General features: G+C 36.2%; 3 protein-coding genes across 3 annotated transcripts; 2 read left to right on the top strand and 1 right to left on the bottom strand.

Annotated features, from left to right (window-relative positions):
• Positions 1–286: 286 nt before the first annotated feature.
• On the top strand, positions 287–3,718 carry LOC129895965 (3-ketoacyl-CoA synthase 11-like). The gene is made up of 3 exons (XM_055971762.1): positions 287–390; positions 802–1,666; positions 2,814–3,718. Exons 2-3 carry the CDS (start codon positions 893–895, stop codon positions 3,597–3,599), a joined length of 1,560 nt encoding a protein of 519 aa, XP_055827737.1. The 5' UTR covers positions 287–390; positions 802–892; the 3' UTR covers positions 3,600–3,718.
• Positions 3,719–6,021: 2,303 nt separating this feature from the next.
• On the bottom strand, positions 6,022–13,499 carry LOC129896484 (armadillo repeat-containing protein LFR-like). The gene is made up of 8 exons (XM_055972405.1): positions 13,229–13,499; positions 9,258–9,427; positions 9,012–9,154; positions 8,607–8,863; positions 7,068–7,173; positions 6,817–6,955; positions 6,593–6,720; positions 6,022–6,469 (listed from the first exon to the last, which is right to left on the bottom strand). The coding sequence occupies exons 1-8, from the start codon at positions 13,425–13,427 to the stop codon at positions 6,214–6,216; spliced, it is 1,398 nt and encodes a 465-aa protein (XP_055828380.1). The 5' UTR covers positions 13,428–13,499; the 3' UTR covers positions 6,022–6,213.
• A 641-nt stretch (positions 13,500–14,140) lies between these two features.
• On the top strand, positions 14,141–20,230 carry LOC129896202 (uncharacterized). Its single transcript, XM_055972057.1, has 2 exons — positions 14,141–14,629; positions 19,744–20,230. The coding sequence occupies exons 1-2, from the start codon at positions 14,438–14,440 to the stop codon at positions 20,101–20,103; spliced, it is 552 nt and encodes a 183-aa protein (XP_055828032.1). The 5' UTR covers positions 14,141–14,437; the 3' UTR covers positions 20,104–20,230.
• The last annotated feature ends 269 nt before the right edge of the window (positions 20,231–20,499 follow it).

The raw sequence follows: 20,499 nt of genomic DNA, 5'->3' as shown, positions 1-20,499 counted from the left end.
GTTGGATATGCTATTTCGAGGCCTTTCTATTTTTAATGTAAAATCAATGTTTCAAGTCAAATAAAGATTACTATCACGAGTCATGAAATCGAACTTTCCCTCAATTTTCAAATTACCAAAATTGAAGAAAATTTTTATACACGAAACCTTAGTACTATAATTTTTTTCCCCCAAGTGGCAAATTAAATGTCACAGCTGGGCTATCAATTAAAAAGTTTGTTGGGGGTAGTTGCACCCTCCTGCTGTTCATGCATTCTATAAGTTGTCCAACAATTTCTAACATTTTTTTCCCAACACATCTACAACTCTATCTTTTGTTCAATCTCTATATCAATTGTTCTCACTTAGGTCTCTCTTATTTCATCAAGAAACTAATATTTTCTTACTCGGGTATCTCTTATTTCATCTAAAAATCATTTTTTTTTATTTGGTATCTCTTAATTCATCTAAAAATCAGTTCTTTTCAGTTGAATATCTTTTATTTCATCTAAAAGTCAATTCTTTTCACTGAGTATCTATTATTTCATCCAAAAGTCAATTATATTCACTCGAGCATCTCTTATTTCACCTAAAAAAACATTTTTGTTTCACCCGGGCATCTCTTATTTCATCTTAAAGTTAGTTCTTTTCAGCCAAATATCTCTTATTTCACCTAAAAATCAATTCTTTTCACTTGAATATTTCTTATTTCATCTAAAAATCGGTTCTTTTCACTTGGTTATCTCTTATTTCATCTAAAAAAGAGTTCTTTTCATTTGGATATCTCTCATTTCATCTAAAAAAGACTTCTTTAATTTTCAGGTATCTTTTATTTCATCAAGAAAATCCAAAGAAAACTTCTCAAATTCTCTTCTCTAAGTTCATTGAATTGAGGGTCAAGCTCAGTTTAACAATGGGGGATGAGAACAACAAGAATTCAGTTAGCTCTGAGACCGGACGAATTTCGGTTGAAGCTAACAATCTTCCTAATTTTCTTCAATCAATTAGGCTCAAATATGTGAAACTTGGGTACCATTATTTGATCAGCAATGCTATGTATCTGTTTTTGGTACCTGTTTTAGGGATTCTTTTAGTTCATGTTATGACTATTTCAGTGGAGGACTTAGTCCAATTATTGGATAAGTTAAAATTCAATCTTGTCACAGTGATTTTGTGTTCTGCTCTGGTTGTTTTCTTGGGGACACTTTATTTCATGACAAGGCCTAGGAAAGTGTATTTAGTTGATTTTTCATGTTACAAGCCTAAGCCTGATGCTATGTGTAGTAAAGAAATTTTCATGGAGAGATCAAAACAAGCCAAGATTTTCACTGAGGACAATTTGGCCTTTCAGAAGAAGATACTGGAGAGGTCAGGGTTAGGACAAAAGACGTATTTCCCTGAGGCACTCTTGAGAGTGCCCGCGGAACCTAGTATGGCTGAGGCAAGGAAGGAAGCTGAGATGGTTATGTTTGGTGCTATTGATGAGTTGTTGGCGAAAACCGGTGTGAAGGCTAAGGATATTGGGATACTTGTGGTGAATTGTAGCTTGTTTAATCCAACACCATCACTTTCTGCTATGATTGTTAACCATTACAAGCTGAGGGGAAATGTTATGAGCTATAATCTTGGTGGAATGGGTTGTAGTGCTGGACTCATTTCTATTGATCTTGCCAAACAACTATTGCAGGTTTGTTCCTTTCTAACTTATAATCTGTTCGGTTAAGTTCCTGGAAGCCAAAAGTACTTATTTTAGAGCGTTGAGGTGTTTGGCCAAGAAAAATAGTTGTTTTGAATAGTAACTGAAGTTGTTTTTCAGAAGCTGGAGAAAGTAGTTTTTCTCCCCGAGCACTTCTTGAAAGCACGACCAAGTATAAACTGCTACTTTAATATTGTCAAAAGTGTTTTTTCGAATTGATTAACCAGATACAAACCGTACTATTTTTCAAAAGCTACTTTTCCAAAAAGCACTTTGAATTAAAAACACTTCAAAATAAACAGATTTTGGATATTTAGCAAAAAAGGCTATTAATAACCTACTAGTTGTGACCTTGTTGCTAGGATCCACTAAGATTCAACCATTTATCGTTCTTTGGTTACAAAATCTTACTAGTTGTTTTTCTTCTTTGGTCTCACAATTCATTGTACTTTTGTGTTTTTGATATGGTTGTCATCACATCCTCTTCATGGAAGGAGATGTAATATTTATCCGATCTCAATTATTAGTCGTTTTTTTGTAAAAATGAATTTGTTTCAAAATATTTGACAGTTTATTTTTATTTTTTAAAAAGAAATCATTCACTACTTCAGGTTCAAATTTACTTTTACTGTTCCAATCAGTAAAGTGAGATGTTTAAGAATGTGTAGTTTAATTAAACAAATATTCTTATGATTAATGCTATTAAATGTCTTTCTTGACGAATTTATAAAAATCTTAAAAGCCAGATAATACGAAAACGAGAGTAAAATGGAGTTGAGCACATTAATGTCCAATGTCTACTAACTGTCAATCCTTGATGATTGTCCCACTTTTCAAAAAGTGTTTCATTAACTTTCTCTCATGTGGGAAGGTGAACTCAGCTACCTTATGAGACAAGAGTAACAAACATTAATTTTATACAAACATGGAACTTTACATGTTACTATTTGAAAAGGACAGCTCGGGCCACACCCGAGGGGATGTGATGTAAACATTATATCCTGATACATATATTAGTGGTTGCTTTCACGGCTTGAACTGGTGACCTAAAATCGACAACTTTACATAGTACTATTTTTTTATATCAAAAGTTTCAATACTAACTGTTTTATTTTTTTATCAATGTTGGTTGTATCAGGTCAATCCTCATTCTTATGCACTTGTAGTGAGCATGGAAAACATAACACTCAATTGGTACTTTGGCAACAATAGATCAATGCTTGTCTCAAATTGCATATTCAGGATGGGAGGTGCTGCAATTCTGCTGTCAAACAGATCATCAGACCGACGTCATTCCAAATACCAACTCATCCACACAGTACGTACACACAAGGGCGCGGATGACAGGAGCTATGGTTGTGTGTTCCAGGAGGAGGACGAGAAGAAGGAGATCGGTGTTGCCTTGTCGAAGGACCTAATGGCTGTTGCAGGGGAAGCACTAAAAACCAACATCACGACTCTCGGGCCATTAGTCCTTCCTATGTCCGAGCAACTCCTTTTCTTCATGACATTAGTCGCGAGGAAGATCTTCAAGATGAAAATCAAGCCTTACATACCCGATTTCAAGCTGGCATTCGAGCATTTCTGCATACACGCTGGTGGAAGGGCTGTTTTGGATGAGCTCGAGAAGAATCTCGAGCTCAGCCAGTGGCATATGGAGCCATCAAGAATGACACTTTACAGGTTTGGAAACACATCAAGCAGCTCTTTGTGGTATGAATTGGCTTATTCTGAAGCTAAAGGGAGGATCAAGAAAGGAGACAGGACATGGCAAATTGCATTTGGTTCTGGATTTAAATGTAACAGTGCCGTGTGGCGCGCTCTGAAGACGATTAATCCTACTAAAGAGAAGAATCCATGGATGGATGAGGTTCATGAATTCCCAGTTGAAGTACCTAGAATTGTCACAATTAGTGATTCTTGAAAATAATTTTATAACTTTTCTCCAGCAAAAGCTATGTAGTAATACTATCATTTTTTGTTACCTTAAAGATTGCAATGTACAATGTGATTTGATTATTTATAAAAGTGATACCAAATATTTTATTTCTGGCAAATGAAGGTCACAAACACGATGAAGAATTATTAATCTAAGAAAATATGCTCAAGAAAACAAAAATTCACACTATAAATATGTGGTTTGAGTTGTACATCTCCATTTTTTCACAAAGCACATATAATCCATTGAATCTCGGTATATGTGACACATTTTCTTTTTAGTTTGTTCGAAAAGAATGATATTTTTCTCTTTTGGTAACTATTTGATCTTAGTATCGTCATTTTACCCTTAACGACATGATTTGTTGGGATCAACGAATCTAAAAATTCTAAATAGAAGGAATGCATATAAAGTAAAGACAATTTAAGCTTAACGGTCATCATCGTTATCTACCAAATTCTAAAGGTTTTGAATTTGCCTTCTTTCTAACATAAAACATACAAGGAGAAAAATCGGCGTAATAAAATAGAAAAATTTACTGAGGGAGTGCGGGAAAATATCCTTAAAAGAGCTAAAGAGAGAAAATGACAAGATATGTAAAACTCTCACCACCGCTCATTTAAAAGAACAATTCTAACAGGTAGTATATAAATGGCTTACATATTAAAGGTCTTTTTCAATTTCTTAAAATTCTTATTCAGTTAAACACCTTCACGTAAAATGAGATGCAAGGTCGTTATAATAATATCAACTAGTTGTATTTGTGGTTTAGATGCTAAAGTGACTCTACAACTTGTATTAAATGTTGAGTGATAAATGCATGAAATGGTGGATGCAAATAGCTTGAGTAAAGATGGAACCAGCTGTTTTGTGTACTGAAATGAGAAGGGAAAACTGACAAGAAGGGACAATAAGGAGCTGGAAATAGCTGCAGCAACAGTAGGAGGAGCTAGGAGCGGGTCCGGTGATTCAATATTGAGTTCATCTAAACCCAGTATTTTAAACACTAAATATGGATTTTTATGTGAAAACGCATTAAAATTTCAGTAAATACTAGATCTCAGCTCATAAATTTTTAAAAATACTATGAATTTGATGCTAAAAAACATTAAAGGTCAAACTCTTCAACTTAAAATTCTATTTCCGCCTATGGGATAGGGGTGGATCTAGTGATGTTAGAAATGGTATTTTGAAGATCAACCCATCAAGTTAAAATATTGGATCCACCTCTGCCAGAGAAATATTTATCCGAAGGGATAGGCTGCAGCAAGAGTAGGAATAAGGGTGGATTCTTTGGCATCGAGTTCATCCGAATCCTATGTTTTCGACACTCTGAATATAGATTTTTATAATATGATATCTAAACCCATAATATTAAAAGTACAATTAGTTCAATATTAACAACCTTGAAGGACGAATCCATCAAATTAAAACTCTGAATACAGTCTTTCCAATAATATTTATCTGAAGGGACAGCTAGGTGTAGCCCAAGTTGTAAAACTTGTTTTAGCCACGAAATTTGCTGCATATTCAAAGACAACTTCACTATCACATTCACTTTAAATCCCCCATGGACTTGAAGTCCAATTTCAGTCGAGGCAAAAATTCAGAACTCTGGGTTGTATAATAACTAGGGTTGTTCACGATTTGGATAAAAACCGATTCAAACTGAAAAATCGAACTAAACTGATTAAAATTTGGGTTTGGCTTGGTTTGGTTTTAATTTTATAAAAAACAGATAGTGTTTGGTTTGGGTTTGGTTTTGTTCAAAAAAACAAAGAAATAACTGAATCGATCCGACAAATTATATACATATATTTTATAATTATACATACATAATATATTATTTTTACAAACAATTTTAAAGATCTTATATAAGTTTTCATCAAATTTTATTTTTAATCTATTTATGACAGCAAAAATGCTCAAGACGAGAACATTTATATTATTAATTTCATGTATATGAATGTCTACGACAATTCTTGGTGGAACTAGAAATGTCACTGTCTCTTCCTTCTAGGCCAAAATAGTGAATTTTGAAACTTTATTTACAGTAAATTTAGTGATTGAAAGTTCTATAATATCAGTCGTTCTAACTATTTTTCATTTTGAATAGATTGTTTTCACTTTTTCCCCATTTTGAATGTATCATTGCTTTTATTTTTGTGTATGGTTAACAACCCAATAACCAAACCAAACCCAAAATCGATAAATGTATATTATAATTGATTTGGTTTGATTTAGAGAATTTAAAAACCGATTAAGTTGGTTTGATTTTGGTTTTAACCAACAACCAACCCAAACCGAACATGAATCCCTCTAAGAGTATCCTTCCAACTTAAATACCGCGATAAGGATCAAGCTCATAACAAACGTCTAACACATAACGTGTTACCTGATTATTCTGGAACCAAAGACCTGAGGACCAGCCCATAATTAGTGCACTTGCTTTAAGGATCTTGCCAAGAACTAAATTTTACATAGATCTAGATTAGTGCTTAAAGAGTACAAGAAACAAGTTTAACTAATAAATATTCAAGGTTGCACTAATATGTACATCAGAATGTCAGCACAAATCCACCCAAGACAGCATTCTAGGTTACATGCCCCAGATCCCACAAGCTGATGCAACTTTGTTGCTTGGTCGTGATGTTAGTTCATATAATATCCTCGCGAATATGTCCGAGTACCTTGGATCCCCGAAGAGCATCTCCGCAAAGGCACTTTCATATGATAAGAGGAGGGGCTTGTTCTGCGGCTCCAACACAAGGTTTTCCAAAATAGTTGCTGCTTTCCTGCAAATTTCTGGTACTGGATGTGGCATCTTGATCACTTTCAACAGTCGATCAATTGCCCTGAAGTTAAATGAGGCGAATAAGTCATTCAGATACAAAAATAAGAAGAATCTGTTTACTATTTTTTTGACAAAAGAATAAGAGGAATCTGTCAACTATAACTGGTCAAATTCTGTCACTTACCATCGTTCACTGGCCAGCTTCAAACGACAGTCCATATTTATCTCTGCAAGGTTATATAATGCACCTACAGCAGCTGCTTGTGCATCAGTAGGTGGAGAGCTCATTATATCGACCAAACGTGTATATATCTGCATGTCCAGCAAATTGTGTATAGTGAGTTTTCTGAACATTCATAAAGGTACAGACGGAGATATAGCACTGCAGCTGTCAAAAGGAACATCAACCTGTGAAGCAAAAGGAAGTAGGAAAGGTTCGTTGTCAGGATTTATTATAAGACGACCAATTAATTCAGCAGCGCCAGAGTGCCAAGCCTTCACAGCAGATCCCAGCATTCCCATGAGAGCCTTGACTGCACGCTTCTCCCTGGATCAAGAAACAAACAACTTAATTTAGAAGTACTGAATCGAAAAAGAAGTCTCCAGTCAGTATAAGAGCTAATAATACAAAGCAAGTAACTGACTAGTCAAATGCTTACGTCATTTTGATAAAAGAAGGTTTTGAGGAGCTAAAGATCCGAAGATTCAGCAACAGAGCCAAATTCACTACAGTCTCGAGGGCATTTGTGACAAGTTCCTCATCCTCTGTCAACATAAGAAGTCCGAAATCAGAAATAGGTAGAGAGAAACATGTGTTTAAATGGATATGAGTTAGGAAAACAATTTAATCAAGAACATCTAGTATTGAGGCATAGCAAATAACATATTCATTTTCCTATATTCCTCACAAAAATAGGAACAAGTAATTTGTTTGTTTTATTCTGTTCTTAAGGTTTTATTTATCTAAATAATTATTTTGGCAGAAGGGCATGTCATGCAAATACATAGTATTGATTACGAGACACATGGTGGAGTTGATTATAGACTAGAGGTTTGGAGGCAGACCCTGCAGTCTAAAGGGTTCAGGTTGAACAGGACTAAGACAAAGTACTTGGAGTGCAAATTCAGTGATGTAACTTACGAGGCAGATGTGGAAGTGAAGATTGAAACACACGTCATCTCCAAGAGAGGAAGTTTCAAGTATCTTGGGTCAATAATTCAAGGAAATTAGAAGATGATGATGATGTTACATATCGTATCGGAGCGGAGTGATGAGATGGGAGGCCTGCATCCGGTGCCTTGTGTGATAAGAATAGAATTTTATAAAGTGGTTGTTATATCAGCTATAATGATGGGACAGAGTGTTGGCCGGAGTTCCAGAAGATGAAAGTAGCAAAAATAAAGAAGCTTACAGATGGATGTGTGTGCGTACTAGGATAGATAGGATTAAGAACGAAGATATTCGGAACAAGATAGGAATGGCCTCCGCGGTGGACAAAATGAGAGAGGTGAGACTGAGATAGTTCGAGCATGTGAAGAGGATATGCACAGATGCCCCAATAAGGATGTGTGAGAGGTTGGTTGTAGTGGTCTGAGAAAAAGTAGAGGTAGGCCAAAAAAATATAGAAGATGGGTGATTAAAAAGGACATGGCACACATGCGACTCATCGAGGACATGACCCTAGATAGGAGAATATGGAGGTAGAGGATTAGAGTAGAAGGAAAGTAGGTATCGAATGTTATCTAGTCTCCCTCATCTGTATTTTTAGTATCACTCCCCCGACCTTACTTGTGGGACTACACTGGGTATGTTGTTGGGGAAGTATAAAATGAAGCCATGTAAGTCATAAACTTCAATAAGTTGACAACAGTAAAAAGGTGACTAAACAGCTAGGGGATTAGACCATCAGAACTATGGAATGTGCTAAATATTTAGGGAGGTTTCCAAGGAATAAACAAGAGAGAATTTCCTCTACAATGATAGAACTTCCTCCACAGGATTTATTGGTCTAACAAGTCAATTACATACATCATTAACAATCAACATTCTCCTCAATGTATAACCAGGAAGATAGTTTCAGAAGATACATTAGTAAATGTCTCAGATGAGAACATATTACAAAATGCCACATGAGAGATGGCAAATTTGTAGACCAAACACAAAAAAACTTACATTAAGTTTAAACCTCTTTCCCCACCTGTAACATAATCTTCAAGACATTGAAATATGGTTTCAAAGCAGTGCCTATGCTGCGCCATGATGACTTCATTATCTGGCATGTTAGAGAAGTTGCGGATAATGTTTGAAGCAGCAACAGCACACAACTGCTTCTCAGCCCGCCCCTCCTCATCCAAATTAAATAGGCCATCTTCATCAAAACTCCAGGCTCCAGGGCGAAGCTTGTTAGCACACTTCAGAATAGATGCCTCTTTGTTGGAAGATCCAGATCCAGTACTGTGGTCAAAGGATAAATGGATCAAGTAACACAAGGCAATTAAATACAGGGTAGGATCTGCATTGCAGATCCCATGCATTGGAAACTGAGATTTACAACTAAAGGCATCTGGAAGAAGACAGAGGGGTGGAGGGCATGCTTAATTACCTAGGATGGGGTAAGGGATTATCCGAGTTCAAGGCCTCATATTCCTTTCCAAATCCAGTAACAGCTGAATTTGCACCCAATAGTCGAACACGTGGTGTCTTCACAAGCACCCTCGGTAAGGCTATATCACGCCAGTCATCTATCTGTCAAACAGATGATTGTCAGCACTATGATAGTAAATAGGGAAAAACTAATCAAGAGTGAACCATGAACCAGAAGTTACACGGAAAACATTGAGAAACATACAACTTGAAGTAGAGCATCAAGCAACCCAGGAATTTTCGCAAGAGGGGTTGCATCTTTGCGGACTTCATCTTTCTCTTTAAATGATAGCAAAGTGAGAGCATTTAATGCCCACGTCAGCTCACTCTTCAATCCACTTTGAAGTGCCAGAACAATCCTTTTATTATTCTGATCTGTAAGAAGAACAGAAGATTGGTAACCAAATGATAATCATAAGCATATGTGGCTGGAAAATGCATCATTTAATCCATATCCTCATCTTCTACAAACGCTTGTATTATTTCCTCAAATTCAACAGGTCGATCATTTTTCAGAAACGCTTAATTTACATAAATTACGTTTTATCTTACGCCAATGGTACCTTATGCGGATCAGAAAATATTTTAATTTACTTACCTTCTACAAATGCCTGCACTATTTCCTCAAATTCAGCAGGTCAATCATTTTTTCAGAAACGCTGCAATTTACATAAATGGTGTTTCATCGTACACCAATGGCTGTACCTTATGCAGATCGGAAACTACTTTAATTTTGCTTAGATTGGGTTGACCAAATTGTTGGAATGTAACAGTTGGAGTACTGGAAAAGTTAAATTCTTGTCCCAAATGGATGTCCTAGACAGGTAAAGGCAAAAGGCATACAAAAGCTCAAGATCTATCAGAGCTTTAAGTGCAAAGCACAATCAAATCATGTATTTGCAAAGCATCTCAACTAGTCCACATATCTGCTACTTTCCACGGGTGCAGATACCAAATAACTTAGGCCCCCTCACCCGAAGCTTTGACTTATGGAAAATTTATGTAGCTTTTTTTGACTCAGTGAGCTTGGCACATTTATCTCCATGGTCCATTCCAGTTTCATTGACATCTACGTCACACCCTTTGGTGCTGTAATGTGATTGAAAAAAATACAGATTCTTACAATTTTTTGGTCCAAATATTTATTTTTATATTCATGGTAATATTTTTTGGTAATGCAAGTAAAATACTATGAATACAAAAATATACAAAGAATTGTAAACATCTATACTCTATACATATTGAAAGTTTGAAGCTCCTAGCGAAATGTTATTCACCTTTTTTACCCTTTAAAATTAGATTTCACATTAGATAAAATAGCCATGTTATTTTCTCCCTAATATTTATGACTTTGAAATCAACTAAGATTTTGGTCATTAAATCTTTCCTTATTTAAATTATGAAGGAAGTCCTAATATTTAGGATTTCAAAATTAATTAAGAGTTCACTTTATATAAATTCTTTCCTTATTTTAAAAGAACTTGAAAAATATATTCCATTTAGAAGAAAGAATTTTACGGGCCAAAGAACACAACTAAGAATATTAGTTGAGTGAAAGATAAGTCCATTTCGACTCTAAGTTTAGTCCCATCCCAAATACGTGGTGATTGTAGAATATTAACATCCATTTTTGGATATTAGTCCATTGAATACAGTATGTATACGGAATTGTTAAAGTAGAGTTATTGTACAACTCTATGTTGCTTGGACTCTTCAAAGATGTTGATGACTGCATGTCGGATCATCCAAAAGTCGTGTATTTTTGGAGGATCCGACACGGGTGCAGCAACAATTTTGGAGAGTCCGAGCAACATAGGTACAACTAATACTTCAAGCTTGAATAGAGCATAGGAACTACAGATTGAATCTATATAAATATTCTCTATATCTATCTATCTATCTAAAAGCAAGAAGGCCTTCCCAAAATGTCGTTGCCTTTTTTACCTCTTAAAATTGATCTCACACTAGACAAAATAGTCATCTAAATATTTCCCTAATATCTAAAATTTTGAAATCGACTTAAAATTTTGTTTATTAAAACTTTCCTTATTTGAACTAGGTAGGAAATCCTAAAATTTTAGTTATTAAAACTTTCCTTATTTGAACTAGGTAGGAAATCCTAAAATCAAACTTCCCTGAAAACTTTCTACCGTTAGATTAAAACCGAGTCGACCTTCCCTCAATAGTAGAGATAACAGATCCGACAGACAAAAGGAGGTCATTGTTGTAGCTGCACAGAAATGCTTTCTTGGAAGCTCTAAGCTCTTTGTTAATATGATAAAAAAGTGCTTCTTTATTCTCAACTCTTATAAAAGTGGTTCCGGATATAATGTATTATGTCCGGTACTAGTGAAGGATGCATTATTTAGTTGAGCCTTTAGAGATCAGAAGATAAGATACACGCGTGTGGGATGTTGCCCCATTAGTTGGGAGATATTAATTAATCTATAAGCCTATGTAGCAGATGGTTTAACCATATACAAGACCGATAATCGAATAAAGTCTGAGAGTGAGGCTAGGAGGTGAGCATCTACCTCCAGATTACAGACTGAGAATCAAGAGGTTGAGTATTGCACAATAACACTTTCATGAACACCACCTAACAGTGGCTTTCACAGTCCCTTATTAACATTAGTTGACAAATTCAAATTAAAAGAACGGATGAGTGTTTTAAGCCGTTCTTCTTAGAAAAGATTATTGCAAATGCACAACTATGGAGGTTTTTTCTAAGTGACTTATCTGAAGGAGCCACTATACCACCTTAGACAACAAAGGAAGGGGGAGGAGATACTAAAGAAGCATCAGTAGCACCAACAATCAGAGAACAAAAGGAGTAGCAAAAGGCATCACTCAACAAATCGAGAGACACGGGAGTATCTAAGACACCTTATCTATCCCGTGAGCTTTCCCCAAGTTATAGTTTTGAGAATTATTTGAGCAATCATTTATGAATATTACTAACTTGAGCAACGAAGTGAGATTTGGACTTGTTTTCTGCGGTGAGCTTTGCATACAAGGTTCCTATAAAAACGTACACTTCTTCTAACAAACCTAGATGCGGACCAACATCCTTCAGGAGTGCCTTCTCCCGAAGGATCGAGTAGCAATTGTAATACACCCAGAGCTCAAAGACTGCGAAAAATCAACTATCCAAGTAGATCTCAGGTCTAGTTAGGAATGCCTTTCCTTTCTGAACCCCTACCCTCTATGTTAGTGTTTTGAGGCCATTCTGAGAGTCAACATTTTTGTATTTTTAATTCTATGTTAGATTCCCCAATTCGACTCGTGATTCCAAAATATGCAACAACAGTGTAATCCCACAAAATGTGCATTTGACTCAAAAGATGAACTTTCATTCGACAACAATGTTTATGTATTCAGGTTCCTATAGATGGCCATAATCTTGAGTATCTAGCTCCTCAACTTGACAAAATTCAAACGAAGTCTCTAGTTCCTGCTAAAAGACCAAATGTTAAAAAAAAGAAGGCAGCAACAGAAGCTGTACCAAGAATAACTTTCCTAGGGAACATCTTAGTTAAGTTTTAACAACATTATTCTTCATAGAGTAATTGGAAAAATGAAATTCATTTGTTCTTCATAAAAGAAATGAATTTAGCTTGTTGCAAATAGGTGAAATCCTCTTTTGGGGGTACTGGCTATTTATTCCATCCCTCTTTCACTACTTTTCTTTAGGGGTTTAGGTTAGAAATTCTTTTTTGAATCCTCGAAAGCTATTGGATACGAGTAAAAGTTAATTTCCTGAACAACAAGGGATCCAACGGCAGGATACAACTTCAACTCCTTCAGCCCCAATACGACATTGCCATTCATTTACTCACACCTTATACTGTGGTATTTCAAATACCTAAGCTCTTCAATACTTCCAAATCCTGAAAAGACTATTCCAGAGTATATCTTCAGTCATAAGTAACACAAGTAAGCCCGGAGCACAAAGCATCCCGTGTTCACTCACATACAGGCAAGGCCGCACCCCATGCTAGAAAAATTTAATAATTCAGCTCAAAATTACACTTGTGATGCAAATTGCAGTACAGAAACTCAAAAAAAATAAATCAAATTACACTGGTAAAAGTACATAAATTTCATTCATATATACAGATATATTATCCACATAGCAATTCAGTACGATACACATGCAATAAGGCACTAACTGACCAGCAAATGCATAGTGAACATGAAGGGAAGGTCCGAGGAGTGTTGGCGGAGCTACCGAGTCGGCAGCACTGGATGCGGCTGCCGCCGCAGCAGAGGCAGCGGCAGAGTTGCTGTTTACGCTGCCTAACGGACGTCCTCTCTTTGCTGCCGGAGTGGCTGAGCCACCGGCTGCTACGCCACCGCTTTGCCGCTTCTGCATCTTTTTCCCGCTAATTTCTCCTTTCTCCTATGCACAAAATCCACTGTGAAGAATTCTCGCGGTGTGGGGGAGAATTAATGCTGAAACAATGGGTCGGGTTTTCATATAAGTCCAACATTGAGCCCATTGGTTTTCATATAAGCCCATTTATTTATTTTTTTGGCAAACAACACAAATTCCACTGATTTACTTATATTCTCGTGAGTTGTCCATATTACAAATTCTACAAGAAAATTTAAAAACTTCAAATTTGTTCCTATTATTTTTAGCATAATTTTTTTTTTCCATTTATACATTAATCTTAACTCAGATACATATACATTTATCAGCAGTGGCGGGACCAAAATTTTAACATAGGGGGTCCAAAATCTGAAGAAGTAAACACACAAACTAGTTGAAGGGGTTCGACACCTACTATATATACATAAAAAATAATTTTAACACCTTTAATGAACATAACTACCTAATAGTGAGAAATGATAAATATCTCATAAAATTAATTAATATATACGCAAACATATTCAAATGTCACGATTATAATGATCCACATAAATTATAGTATAATAATATAATTATTTTATTTTTAATTAGATGTGTCGGATTCGAGCAGAAAGAATGAAGAAAATTGATTTATAAAAAAAACAAAAAGATAGGTTGCGGGACGAGAATCAGGTAAACAGTTGAAGTACCAAAGAGGCAAAGAGCGGTGTGTACTACTTCTGAAAAGTCACACTTCAGCGCCACGATGGCATTAGCAGCATAAAATAATTGCCTATTCTCATCTCCTTCTGCCTTTTTATCTTTTCGAATATTTTACTCTAAAATTCCCATTTCTTCGTCAAAAAGGCAATATCTGAGATAAAAAATCCAACTATTCAATCACCAATCGAATTATTCATCTTCCATTCAAGTTCTGATAATCACGATTTGATCGAAATCTCCAAGTCCAATCAATCAACTTTGATCGATTTCGTTTTTTCTTTGTTTTTTGGAGCAGATCTGTAAAAGTTATGGGAGGTTTCGTATCGAGATTCTGGTTCATGATGTTTCCGGCGAAAGAGTATAAGATCATTGTTGTTGGATTGGATAATGCTGGAAAAACGACGACGCTTTACAAGTTGCATCTGGGTGAGGTGGTTACTACCAACCCTACTGTTGGCAGTAATGTTGAGGAGCTTGTTTATAAGAACATACGATTTGAGGTGAGCAAACACTGTATCACAATCTTCTAGTTTTTTTGAGATTATTAGATTATTTTGCATCAGGTTTATGCTTGAATTTGTAGTATAAACTTGATCTGTTCATGTACCCAAGTGTGTGGCTTAGTGGTAAATAAAGTGGGTTGAGCACCCTGAGGTTTCATATTCATATTCCAGCATAGACAAAAAACACTTGTAGGTGATTTCCTATTTGTTCTAGCTTTGGTGGACAAAGTTAATTGGTACCTGTTGCTGGTGGAGTGCCGGTATAGGTGGAAGGTATCCTGTGTAATTAGTCGATGTCTATGTAAGCTCGCACGGACACCACAGTTATCAAAAAAAGTTTATGCGTGAAATTGTAGTATAAAGCTGTTCTGTTCGTAAAGAAGGATTAATTTTTTATAGTTTCCGGATCAGCTTGCTCCTAATTCCCCATAGCGGCCTGTCTTGAACTCACAGTAGCCTATGAATAAGCAATCATCTAGATTAAGGAAGCTATTTTAGTTTGGTAATGATTCAACCTTGATTATAGTACTGGATATCTGTTTAATCTTGGACAGATGCGAAGAAATAGCTTAGCCTTTTCACATGTTGGAATCAGACCCCGTCTCTCATGGGCGACACACATGGGTATTATTCCCATCAAGTTTATGTGTGAAATTGTGGTATAAAGTCGATCTGTTCATAAATAAGGATTAATTTTTTATAAGGGTAGTTTCTGGGTCAGCTTGCTCCAAATTCCCCATAGCGGCCTGTTTCGAACTCATAATAGCGTATGAATAAGCAATCATTGTGATTGAGGAAGCTATTTTAGTTTGGTAATGATTCAACCTTGATTATGGGGCTGCATATCTGTTAATCTCGGACTGGTGGGAAGAAATTGCTTTAGCTTCTTCACATGCTGGGATTAAATCCCCAGTCTCCCATGGGCTTCAATTCCAACTAATCGAATTGCACGAGACCACACACTTGGGTGCTCGAAATAGAATGATGTTTGTTTAGCAGAAATGTTGCAGAAATGAATTGGTTTACTCCATATATATGAACGGTAATTGCAAATTGAGGAGATTTATTTGGTATTTTCATTTAGTTTTACTTGTTTTACTTGGAATATGTGCTCAGAAGTGAACTGATAGACATTTGCTAACATGCTTTGGAGAAGGTTCTGGTTGCTAACTAGAAGAGCTCAGTTTGTTCATGATAGTGATTAGCACTCGCTTAGAGATCTCTCTCTTTCTTCTGAATGGTGGTTAATGAGATGTTACTATTAGACAAATTTTCCCATAGTTTGGGAGTATGAGAACATGATTTCTACATTTAAAAAAACATATACTGACCAATTTTTCCTTTATAGAATAGGCTAGCAGCAGCTAATGTGTATTCCAATCTGGAACCGTTTAAGACATTGTCTTTTATGATATCCCAATGTCTGTTTGGACAAACTCATATTCATCTGGCTGTGTTATGCTTGTTGCATTAAACATTGTTTCTTTTTCTTTTTTTAATTTGAAATTGTTTCAAATTATAGTTTGAGTGAGATATAGGATTCTGTACAAGTCTGTTTACTGAAAAAAAAATTATATTGAAGATTGTGTTTCTGATGAAGCTATCCCTCAGATGTTGAATGTGTACATGATGGTTTTCCATGTGCTTGTGCACTTGATGGCTGGTGCGGGAAAGTTGTATGAAAAAATGGAAGTCGAGAGGCACCTATTCTTTATTTTATCCCCCCTACTAATTTCAATACCACTTAATCTGATTAAATGACTTGAGGATAGGACAGATGTCGGTAATATAGGGATTCTCCAACTTAAAATTTAGTAGTTGGGGGTTAGAAATTTTGAGGTAGATTTTGGCCAAAAATGTGAGGAAAAGTGTTACATGTTAAAGTTTAACCGATGGATGAAATGATGGAGAAGTAGTGGGTCAAATTTTTTAGAGGTGGAGGCGGTAGAAGAAGGGTGTGGAAGGCAATAGATTGTCCAGTTCAAACTCAAAAAGGTTAATCTTAGCAGAAGAGGATCGTTTTGACAGGATTAGATCAAGTTGTGCAGTTTGTTGATCTACAAATACTTGCTGAGGATGGAAAGGGACCACACTTTCTTATAATTTATTGATGTTATAGGGGAGAAAGCCACATACAGTATGAATAAGAAAATAGAGAATTCCACAAGATATACATGATTGTGAAGAACCGAGAGCGTCCAATCATCTATGCTGATTGGAATATTTTAAGTGCTCCAAAAAGGTTAAAAAATAGAAAAGTTACGCCTACTTGTACTTAAGTAGAAGCGTTTGATATATCAGAAGTAATTTTCATGTATTTTTCGTAGAAAATGTTTTTTCTAGTGTTTGGTTTATGATTGGAAAATTTCTTTTGGAAAATTACTTTTGGCAAAAAGTATGTACTAAAGATTAGCAGTAGTATTAGCTAGTCATAGTGTTTTGATGGAACTTTTTATTACTGAAGATCAACACTAATATTTATGTGGTAGTTGGGGCAAGTAATATGACCTTTAGAATTAAAGATAGCGCTAACAAAAATGACTTACGCCCTAAGTGAGAGAAGTTATTTTCCCCCTCTTGATACCAGAAAATGGCTTCCTCAAATGACTTCTGTCTTACCAAGAGCACCCTAAATGCTCCTCTATTTCTCTTTGTCCATAGTGTCCACATGAGCGCCAAATTAGTAACTTCTCATGCTCTCCTTCAGTCCTTCTACCTCCTCCTTAATTTCCAGTCTAGCGGCATCTGTCTGAAATTTGAGGCATGACCATTCAGTTCCAAACATGTTCCACACAATATACTATAAACTGTATATAATCATGTAATGCAGCAACGGTTAACATCCCAATAGGACTGGGCTATTTGGATGTCAATCTGCAGAGTAAAATTTTGGGTGCAATCTGTGGACTTCACTTATTTCAGATCTCGGGCGAGTTTAAAGAACTGTCTATGAAAATTGTTAGATTGGGTTATTCATTTGTTGGCTATAATTAATACACGGTCAAAGGATCTAACAATAGTGATTTGATTGAAGGCTCAGCCGGCTTCCTAGAAATGAGGCTTATCCTTAGCGCGAGGTTTCATTCAATGGAATTTTCGATCTAGGCCTACTCAAGTGAATGGGGGGTTCACTCCAGGAGGCTAGTCTGGACTCGCTGTGTCATTCTAAAATATGCGAAATAGCTTTTTAGCAGCTATAAAACGAGTATAAAAACGTACCCACTAGAACAGCAAATGGTAAGTCCCTGTCTCTGGTGGATTGCCCGGGTTGAATCTTCTTTGATGAGTGATTTGAGTGGTCTTTCTAGTCCCATGTCTTGCCATTCAATTATTTTGCTGTATTATGCAGCACATGAAATATTAAACAGACGAAGCAGATTTCAAATGTGCAACATTGTTTTCATGATGACAACTTGTGTAATCATCAGTGCTGTCCTTTTTCCTCATAATGGTGTTCTCCCAGAACAATTGACACCTTGACAGTGTGGTTTTACATGATACGATTCTTCTTTTTTGAGAAATTCCCGAGGGCCAGTAGCGCACGGTCAAAACGCCATGGATAATAGGCTCACCCTCTACCCTTCTTCACTTTTAACCTTCTCCACTTAAATACCAGTCTTTTGTCTGCACCAGGGTTTGAAACCATGATGCCCGCCATAAGATTCTTAACTGAGGTGGGTTAGAGCAATGCTAATTATAGCTCTCATTCTTTTTATTCTTTGTGCACAATGTTTTATTTCTTTTTCCCAACCCTTTGTGGAAATTCATTCAGTAGTATTTTCTGTTGCTCTTGTATCTTTAATCAAAAGGGTTAATTTTGTTGATCCATTATCTCTAAATGAGGAGACTTTCATCTACTTAAATAGTTAAAGGATCTTATTGTCGTGAAGGACACCTAATCAAGAAGAATAGTTCTCTACCTTTTGGGCCTGAAGTTCTGAAATTTCTAACTTTCTCTGAAAGAGATAATTCTGATGACTTTTTAACGTATGAAAATAAAACTGTCCACAATGCAGTCAAAGATATCTTTTCCTTAGAATATGACTACCACTATTTTCTGAATCACCCTAGAACCTACAATCCTCTTTTTTATGACCAAATTTCTTCTTTTACACTAATTGAATATCTTATTTTGGCTTGATGATTATAAGTAAAGGAGGAGTTGTGAAAGATGTCCTAGTTACATGTGTATTTCTCAACATTATCAGCTATTAACGTGAGCGCCTCATGCAACCTTCGAAGGTCACTAAGTATGTAATTATATTGGCTTTGGTATGATTGGATTTCAATATAATTTACTGTCGTGCATTCACCCCATTCAATAAAATTGTTTTTTTGCTCAGAACTAGTAATGCTAGAGCCAAGAAAATACTTCTCCTGAACCTACCCAATTTTTTAAAAAATACTTTTGCTGAACCTCTTAACGACCAGAATAACATAGGATATTTGTTTACTTGAAAGTCTGATGACATGCTTTTGCTTCTAGCTGACACTTTAGGCAGGTTTATATCTAGTGCACTTGGGTTTATGGGCGGGTGTTACATTGAGTAGTTTGAAGTCGTGGTCTAGTCTGATCGAATTGTGCACTATACTCCAACCGGACAATAAGGAGTATTTTCTCTTTTATGTGGACTTGGTTAGGAACTGTTATGATCGATAGTGTATTGGCCTTCAGTAGCCACTGATGAGAAATAATTGTCCTTGGGTACCGTGAATTTTTAAAGCAGACACTTTCTTCCTCTTGAAGCCTGGGAGTTCTTTTACTAATAGCTTTAAGCATCTAAAGGTTGTGAAAACACACTTGTTACAAAAGAAAGAGAACTTGTGATACCATTCAAGTTCTTCCCCTTGATAGTCTTTTCTTCCTTTCAAGAACATTGGAGACTATCATTGCCATTATTTCGTTGTTTCTGCACTCCAATGTGCCCTCCTTATATTATAAGTTACCATTGTCCTCAACTTTTTCCTTGTGTTTCCTCCATTGACAAAGTGTATTGACAAAAGACTGCAGGTTAATTTACATGTTGTTTTGCCTTCTATATCTGGAGAAATAGATGAGGACAGTTCTGTTTACCTTACTCCTTTCTTTCTATTTTATGCTGTTTTATCAGGTTTGGGATCTTGGTGGGCAAGAAAGACTGAGGACGTCATGGGCAACTTACTATCGTGGAACTCATGCTGTCATCGTAGTTATCGATAGCAGTGACAGAGCCCGGATTTCCACTATGAAAGACGAGCTGTTCAGGTTGCTCCCACACGAGGATCTGCAAAATGCAGTTGTACTAGTCTTTGCGAACAAACAGGATCTTAAAGATGCCATGACTCCTGCAGAGATAACCGATGCGCTTTCCCTCCATAGCATCAAGAACCACGATTGGCATATTCAGGCCTGCAGTGCCCTGACTGGTGACGGTTTATATGATGGTTTAGGATGGATTGCACAGAAAGTTCCTGGCAAAACACCAACCTAGGCAGCGCTAGACAAAGGGAATATGTTCTTTTCATGTATTCACAGGACTAATATGATACTCCACGCCCTTGCTGTAAGTTTTTATGTGTATTTCATACTCTTATCATATGCATTTCCTTGAAGAGCTACTGGTTTTGGTACATCTGAACCTTTTCTAATAGCTGTGACAATTGACTTACTTCTGCAAGGATAAGAGGATACACGATTTGAATATTCTGTATGTCTAAGTTTATATCATCTGGTAATATAGTTTTGCAAAATCTAACAACAACAACAAACCCAATGTAATCTCATAAGTGTGGGTTCTGAAAAGGGTAAAATGTACGCTCACCTCTACCTTTACAGCTTGTTTGGATGGTGGGTTTTCGTTGTATGGTATGGTATGGTTAGTAAGAGA

The sequence above is a fragment of the Solanum dulcamara genome, chromosome 7 (assembly GCF_947179165.1).
Source record: "Solanum dulcamara chromosome 7, daSolDulc1.2, whole genome shotgun sequence".
Classification (NCBI taxonomy): domain Eukaryota; kingdom Viridiplantae; phylum Streptophyta; class Magnoliopsida; order Solanales; family Solanaceae; genus Solanum; species Solanum dulcamara.
Note: the sequence above shows the minus strand (reverse complement) of the source record. Positions and strands in the feature narration are given on the sequence as shown.